The 8,365-nt window shown below is 48.8% G+C and overlaps 2 protein-coding genes and 1 long non-coding RNA gene across 3 annotated transcripts in view; 1 reads left to right on the top strand and 2 right to left on the bottom strand.

The window, feature by feature from the left end:
* The window catches only part of pprc1 (PPARG related coactivator 1), a gene marked incomplete at its 3' end in the record, with an annotated part of 14,495 nt that extends 10,565 nt beyond the window's left edge, over nt 1-3,930 (bottom strand). The window contains 2 exon segments of the mRNA XM_084462779.1: nt 14-139; nt 3,811-3,930. Of these exon segments, the coding sequence (XP_084318905.1) occupies nt 14-139; nt 3,811-3,891 (207 nt within the window).
* A 182-nt stretch (nt 3,931-4,112) lies between these two features.
* Nucleotides 4,113-6,189, top strand: npm3 (nucleophosmin/nucleoplasmin, 3). Its single transcript, XM_084462780.1, has 5 exons — nt 4,113-4,251; nt 4,805-4,890; nt 5,088-5,207; nt 5,362-5,455; nt 5,716-6,189. The coding sequence occupies exons 1-5, from the start codon at nt 4,182-4,184 to the stop codon at nt 5,811-5,813; spliced, it is 468 nt and encodes a 155-aa protein (XP_084318906.1). The 5' UTR covers nt 4,113-4,181; the 3' UTR covers nt 5,814-6,189.
* Nucleotides 6,190-6,494: 305 nt separating this feature from the next.
* LOC311328877 lies at nt 6,495-8,131 on the bottom strand. The gene is made up of 4 exons (XR_014631252.1): nt 8,027-8,131; nt 7,394-7,430; nt 7,172-7,232; nt 6,495-6,707 (listed from the first exon to the last, which is right to left on the bottom strand). It is a non-coding gene; the product is annotated as an uncharacterized lncRNA (long non-coding RNA).
* Between the last annotated feature and the right edge of the window lie 234 nt (nt 8,132-8,365).

Raw genomic sequence — 8,365 nt, 5'->3', positions numbered from 1 at the left:
GCGCGAGCCTCACCTCTCCAGCGGGGCCGTCCTCGAACATGGAGAGGATGGAGGGGTCCAGACACCCCTGGAGGGTCCCCAGGCTGTCCTGGGAGTCCAGGCCCAGGGCGTCCACTCCGTCCCTGGGAAGACCCACGGCCTGGGGGGGGGAGAGAGGAGGGTTAGAGGGGCAGACCCACGGCCTGGGGGGGGGAGAGAGGAGGGTTAGAGGGGAAGACCCACGGCCTGGGGGGGGAGAGAGGAGGGTTAGAGGGGAAGACCCACGGCCTGGGGGGGGGAGAGAGGAGGGTTAGAGGGGAAGACCCACGGCCTGGGGGGGGAGAGAGGAGGGTTAGAGGGGAAGACCCACGGCCTGGGGGGGGAGAGAGGAGGGTTAGAGGGGAAGACCCACGGCCTGGGGGGGGGGAGAGAGGAGGGTTAGAGGGGAAGACCCACGGCCTGGGGGGGGAGAGAGGAGGGTTAGAGGGGAAGACCCACGGCCTGGGGGGGGAGAGAGGAGGGTTAGAGGGGAAGACCCACGGCCTGGGGGGGGGAGAGAGGAGGGTTAGAGGGGAAGACCCACGGCCTGGGGGGGGAGAGAGGAGGGTTAGAGACCGCCGGCTCGTCTCTCCATGATGACCAGTCTGACCCTTTCCTAGGAGTCAGCACACACCGGGACTGGCCCGGCCAAGATGCACACGCCAACAAAACACACGCACACACCCACAACACACGGATGCATACACCGGCAACACACACACACACACACAGTCTTGAGGAGATGACTGCGATGCTAATTACCTGAATGTCAGAGCAGTTAGAGTAGGCTGAGGTAGGCTGAGGCATGTCATCTTGCCTGTGTGTGCATGTGGGGGAGTGTGGTGCAAATGAGCATGTGTGTGTGTGTGTGTGTGTGTGTGTGTGTGTGTGTGAGAAGAGAATGACAGTTTCAGAATCTTCAAGAATCACCAGGGAGGCCACATGAGCAGGGTCTCCCAGGGCCAGAGCCAGGGGTCTCCCAGGGCCAGAGCCAGGGGTCTGCCAGGGCCAGAGCCAGGGGTCTGCCAGGGCCAGAGCCAGGGGTCTCCCAGGGCCAGAGCCAGGGGTCTCCCAGGGCCAGGGGTCTCCCAGGGCCAGAGCCAGGGGTCTCCCAGGACCAGGGGTCTCCCAGGGCCAGGGGTCTCCCAGGGCCAGGGGTCTCCCAGGGCCAGGGGTCTCCCAGGGCCAGAGCCAGGGGTCTCCCAGGACCAGGGGTCTCCCAGGGCCAGGAGTCTCCCAGAGCCAGGGGTCTCCCAGGACCAGGGGTCTCCCAGGGACAGGGATCTGGCTTCACACGCACGCTGCGCCTGCTAGCCGCTCGCTGCTCTCAGGGAAAGACCAGGCGGGCCGTCTGAGCCAGAACGCACCCGGCGGACATGACAGTGCTGTAATGGAGTCCCATTATGAGTCCAGGCCGTCCCCCATGTCAGCATTCCCATAGCGGAATGAGCATTAATTGAACCCACACCTTTAATCAAAGCCACAGAGAAGCAGTGTGTGAAACATTGTTCTCTTTAATTAGAAGAGGCCCCTGCGCCTCCATGGGATGGCGTTTATGTTTTATGGCCTCAGCACAAAAGCCTCTGGCAGACCCACTGAATAAGGAGCAGGTAGAACTTGGATCCGTCTGGCAGGCCGTCCAAACAACTCAAAAGTTCGCACCAAATTGATGACGAGGCTCTCTGCTAATATGTGGCTTTTCCTGTATCCTCGAGACGCTGCCAGAATTGAGCACTCAATTATCTTTCCTCTGACCTGACTTCCATTGTCCCGTCTTGTCCATGGATGCACCCTGCTTAAAGTCGCACTGAAACGGACGTTTGAGATCATCTAACTTCCGTAGTTTGACGCATTTCCGACGCAAACAAGCTATGAGGGTGGGACATGCGTTTAGAGGAATTTGATTGGAACATTGACAAGTGGACGGGTTTTAAGAACTTTAGACAGATTCAATAGAAGGATAGCGTTGATTGACGGGTGGATGTCGTGAGATTATTGGCCTAAAATCTAAGGTACCTGTTGTCGTCACTGCACCTACCGTTCTCCAGGAAGTAAGAAATTATATACTTTGATATAAGATTACAACAAAAGTAGAATTTTGTCATTTTTTTGGCTTACATCGTTGAATAGGTGAACACTATGACCAATTATGTGAGCCAACATGGGACAGAATGCTTTTTTCATTTCAGTGCGACTTTAATGTCGTCTTCCTCAATGATACGCACCAACTGACAAACACATTTCTAGTGTGTGTAAAAACTACCTGGCTAATAAAACTGGTTCTGAAAACTGATTGCGATTCTGATCAACCACCCTGCAAGATGGACACATGTGATTCTGATCCACCACCCTGCAAGATGGACACATGTGATTCTGATCCACCACCCTGCAAGATGGACACATGTGATTCTGATCAACCACCCTGCAAGATGGACACACGTGATTCTGATCAACCACCCTGCAAGATGGACACGTGATTCAGATCAACCACCCTGCAAGATGGACACATGTGAGGGACACGTGTCTCAATCAGCCAATCAATGAACCAGACGCAGAGCAGCACAGGAACCCACGTGGTGTATAACACACCAGCACGAGGACACGCGGCCAGACAGAACATGAGAAACAATGTAACAATATAAACACGAGAAAACAATAACAATGTAACAATATAAACACGAATGTAACAATATAAACACGAATGTAACAATATAAACACGAATGTAACAATATAAACACGAATGTCTGTGACTGATTGAGTGATTAAGTGACACCACAGGTCGGCCGGGTGATCTTTTAACACTGGCAACAACAAACATGTCCCCGTGTCTGATGGCTGCCATCACACCATCACACCGTCTATATGAGCAACAGCGCCCTCTCCGGTCTGGGTGGGTCACTACACCCTGAACCAACATGAGCAACAGCGCCCCCTCCGGTCAGGGTGGGTCACTACACCCTGAACCAACATGTGATTCACCACCAAAACACCACGTGTAGGGTTACTAGCCCACATCAATAAGAGCGTTTAGAGATTGTAACTGGATTTATCACATGTTTTACTAAAGGAGATTATACTTTTTAAAACACACAACGTTAACTGAGCAAACTTATTTGTTTTCAGGTTGTTGCCAGTCTATTTACAATCAAACAATTCACCACGAATATTGTTTAGAGGTACAATGACCATATCCTGATACAAACAAAACGGTGAATTCAATTCAGCTGGACTCATTCAATCAATACAATAGTTACAATACTGTGCGAACGAATCAGAAAGGCCTGATGTTGTGTTTGATTGAATGAGTCATTCATTAACACCACGTGTGAGTCAGAATGAAACAGGCCTCAGCATCAATCCGCAACGTTTACACACACATTTCATTACATGAACACTATACTGATGTTTAAGAACAGAAAGACTTGTAGCCATCAGCATGTCAGACTTTAAACATAGTAAATATTTGACTAGCTGTCAGTGGGTTTAAGAAGCATTGCTTTATCCTATAGCATAACAAGCTAGTGAGCTAGCCTCACTCACAATAACCCAACATGAACACCACCTGGTTCCAAACAGGGAAACTATACTCCAATATACAAGCACAGATCAACCATGCTCGGTATTTAAGTGATATATATATATTCTTGCTAAACTCCTGCATGTCTGCATGTCTGGATCCACGTGTCACTTTCCCACCTGCATCCTGTCTGCCCAGAGGAACATCTGATCCCAGATCAGAACATGGCAATGATCCCCAAACACACAGAAACGTGATCACAACAGCCTCTCACCTCTGCTAGGGTGTTTGAAGAGAACAGTTCCATATTACAGGCACTTAACATCTCCTCGCCTGCTCCCCACCGCGCCGCCATCTTGTTGCTCGTGTGGAGAAGCGTGCAGGAACCACAGGAACCAGAGGAACCAGACGCATTGGAGAACAGACCGGCCGGGAGACACGTGGTTCTTGCATTCCCGACAAAGTGATGCATGCCGGGTCGGAGTTCAGCCCCGCCCTGCCCGGTGCGTGATTGGGAACGCCATGTGTGGGACGCACGTTGATGACGTCGCCACTTCTGCGACGCGGTGTGTTTTATTTCTGGAGTGGTGCGAGTAGATCCAGCCAGTAGATCTTCACATTTATACGATTCAACTGTAAGAAAACATGTTCGCAGACGACGAGAGCTCTGAATGTGGGAGTGCGGGACCTGCCAAGCTGGAGAGCTACGTGTTCAGTAAGATCAAGCTTTACCCTAACCCTTTAATATGACATGTGATGAAAACCCCTTCTGGACACGTGGGTCTGATGTGCTGGATGTGACTCAGATACGATCATATCAGGTCTGATTAATATAGATACGATCATATCAGATCTGATTAATATAGACCGAGACGTGCTTCTGTATTCAGTTTTAGATCACGTTTTGGATAGATAACCGAATGCTTAAAGATCAAACAGCCTCACCAGCAAGTGAGAGTGAACTTTCAGACACATTCAGTGGCCTTCAGATACACGTGGAACAAAATGGCCTCATGTTATGTTCTCATGTTATGTTTCCATCATGTTATGTTCTCAGGCTATGTTTTCATGTTATGTTTTCATGTTATGTTCTCAGGTTATGTTTTCATGTTATGTTCTCAGGTTATGTTCTCAGGTTATGTTCTCAGGTTATGTTCTCAGGTTATGTTTTCATGTTCTGTTCTCAGGTTATGTTTTCATGTTATGTTTTCATGTGTTCTCAGGCTGCGAGCTGATCATGTTCTGTTTCCATCATGTTGTGTTCCCAGGCTGCGAGCTTTCCTCCGAGGTCCCCTTCTACACCTTCCAGGGAGATGAAGAGGAGGATCTGGAGCACTTTCTAGAACTCAGAACGGTAGATCAATGAATAGTTACAGCTGCTAAAATGAATTCATATGAATCAACAAAGCTGTTGTGTCGATGCACTTTGCCTGTTTCCCTGACATGTGAATTAGAGCTCTGCTTAGCTAACGTTACCCTCTCTTGCTAGTGAGGCCTGTATCGCGTTGATCTGCTGGTCCATCATTGTGTTCTGCTCGGTGGTTCTTCTAGGTGTGCTTGGGAGACGGAGCCAAGGAAGAGAGTAATGTGGTTGAAGTGACGGCCATGAACCACCAGGGAAAGACCATCTCTGTGCCTGTAGCCAACCTCCACATCAACTGCCTGCCCATGGTAACTAAGCGCATTGCTGTTTAGTCAGATAAACCCAAAAGCCCCTTTGTGTTGTCTGCAGGAGACTACCTGCTCTCCCCAGTCATGTCTATATGCGCTATACAAATAAAGCTTTGATTGATTGATGTCTCTGGTGGATTGTTGTGTTTTTCAGGTGAGTCTGGGGGAGTTTGAGCTGAAGGCACCGGTCACCATCCGGCTGAGATCTGGAACTGGACCCGTCACCATCAGCGGCCTTCACCTCATAGGTAAGAGGGCCGTGGGTCAGCTGACCTGTGTTTATGCCTGCAGAGCTCCATGGTGAAGCCTACAGGCTTATCGAGAGCTTCGTAAGATTCATTAGAGGAGTCCTGCTTGCGTTGGGCTCTACTCCACATCCTCTTAGCTAGGAACAGGTCCCTAATGAGAACGCTGGGGAACGTGTTTCTGTGTGGAAGCTCTGTGGGGTGGAGAACCAGGAGAACCTGCGCGGCCACTGAATGATGTCCAATCTTGTCTTGTTCTGCAGCGACCGACGACTTTGGGTCAGAGCTCTCCGACGAGGACGAGGAGCTGGACGAGGAGATCGTCCCCATCAAACCCGCCAAGAAGAAACAGAAGCTGTAAACGAGGAAGGATGGTTTTTAGGAAATAAGATCTATTCTTAATGCGAATGTAAACACTTTGTATAAAGTCATCTGTTCCATGGCCCATACATGCGCTGAGAAGGCAGCTCTCTGAAGGAGACCAGCTGTGGGTTGAGACTGGTTCCCTCTGGTTCTGGTTGGGTTCTGGTTCTGTTTGGGTTCTGGTTCTGTTTGGGTTGTGACTGCAGGAGACGTCTGCCTCCACATTTCTACTATTTGGTTGTTGAGTTCTTATTTTAGCTCTTTTGTAATTAAATACCTTTCTTTATACTGAAGGTGATGCAGTGGTGGACATCTTGGTGGTGATTGATGTATCACAGCATCTTCATACTGTTGGCTTTATAACAAGAGCAGTGTTCAGGTGGGTGGGGGTTTAGAGAGCAGTGTTCAGGTGGGTGGGGGTTGAGGGTTGAGAGAGCAGTGTTCAGGTGGTTATCTGGGGACTCAATACTCCGGCTTTGTGAAATGCCTCCTTTTCTTTTTAGTATGTTTACAGATTGTATAAATAAAATTACACTTTCCAGTTGTATTTACCGAGTCTGTTTATTCAATTCATTCATCAGAATTTACATTTCATACTTCTGAGGTTCATAATCATCACCACATGATTTGCATAGTTGCCAAAGGGACACCACTCAAAGTTCCCTCAAACTGATTCCTATTCACATATGTACGCTTTCAAAGTTCCCTCAGACCGATTCCCATTCACTATCCCATTCAGCTCAGCTAGGGGAGGACAGAAAGGCCACGGGGTTTCAGATGAGCTGTTCTGATCAGTCACCCAGACCACAGAGCTGGAAGAGTAGCTGAGTGGACATTAGAGAAACGCACTTCAGGAGGCCTTGCAGCTGCCAGGTATGGCCACTAGAGGGCCCTTACATGTGGGATAAAAAAAAAGTAAAATGGCAGTTAATAAAAGTATCAGATGTCTCTCCATGTTCTGATCTTGACCATTAGGGTCACCGTCCTGCCTGGTACCGGAATAATCTGCCCACTAAAGGATTATGTTATGGAACAATAAACTGACTGATTCCAGTTAAAACTCTACAAAGAAACGTCTGTACTTTTCACAGCTTATTATACACTCGGCTTTCAATGTATTCATCTTTCATGCCCCGTAAAATTACCTCACACTCCGGATAAACCAAAACTGTACACACACATGGATACATGACACACACATGGTCAATTAAAAAATAAAAAAAATCTTGTAAACGTATCCACAGAAAGCAAGACCTAATACAAGCAAGACCAGTACAAGAAACATGGGGATCTTATCTTCTGCATGGTTGAGGTGAAGGGGTGGGGGGCGCCGGAACAGGAACTTTACAAAAATACCTTTCTGATGTCTGGGAGCAGAGAGGCATGTGGCTGATTGGCTGATCTAGCGAGTCCATCTCTAGAGAGGGAGAGAGGGAGAGAGAGAGAGGGAGAGGGAGAGGGAGAGAGAGAGAGAGAGAGGGAGAGAAAGAGAGAGAAAGGAAGTAAGAGTTGGTGAAGCAGAGCTGTAGAACATGTGGATAGTGTTGAACGAGGGTGCCAGGGTTAACCCTAACTCACTCTGGAGGGTCCCAGCTTAATGCCGTTGAGAATCTCCCTGTGGGTTGTGAACACAGAGGGACAGTCAGTAACACACACACACACACACACACCCACCCACCCACCCACACACACACACACACACACACACACACACACACACACACACACACACACACCAACTATTACAAATGAAATGCAGAAGCGTGAGGCGGTGCGGCTAAGCTAACCCAGCAGTAATGCTAAGCTAACCCAGCAGTAATGCTAATGCTAAGCTAACCCCGCAGTAATGCTAAGCTAACCCAGCAGTAATGCTAAGCTAACCCCGCAGTAATGCTAAGCTAACCCCGCAGTAATGCTAAGCTAACCCAGCAGTAATGCTAAGCTAACCCAGCAGTAATGCTAAGCTAACCCAGCAGTAATGCTAAGCTAACCCCGCAGTAATGCTAAGCTAACCCCGCAGTAATGCTAAGCTAACCCAGCAGTAATGCTAAGCTAACCCCGCAGTAATGCTAAGCTAACCCAGCAGTAATGCTAAGCTAACCCAGCAGTAATGCTAAGCTAACCCAGCAGTAATGCTAAGCTAACCCAGCAGTAATGCTAAGCTAACCCAACATTAATGCTAAGCTAAGAAAGACATGATCGGTTACATACCTTTATAGATCAGAATGAGGGTGAAGTGGATAAATACTGCTGTATTTAGTCTGGAGTGGTATTCTCAGCTGGACACATCAGGTGGAAGGGTCGGTTCACGTGGCGGCACGTCTGACAACCAGGCTCGACGGAAGCGAGAGACCTTCTTATAGTTCCACAACTCTCTCATCATTAGGAAAATCCTGCGGAATCACACATTTGCATTCAACTGCTATATAAATATGATATAAGTACTTTTACTTTTCACAGGAAAACTAATACGCCTAATTGCGCAACGTAAATACCCACTGTGAAAATAAGCTTCATGGCCAACAGCTTTCTGTTCCGGTTGTCCGCCAT

The sequence above is a fragment of the Borostomias antarcticus genome (genome assembly GCF_949987555.1).
Source record: "Borostomias antarcticus genome assembly, contig: scaffold_514, whole genome shotgun sequence".
Classification (NCBI taxonomy): domain Eukaryota; kingdom Metazoa; phylum Chordata; class Actinopteri; order Stomiiformes; family Stomiidae; genus Borostomias; species Borostomias antarcticus.
This window is presented reverse-complemented; position numbering and strand designations above follow the sequence as displayed.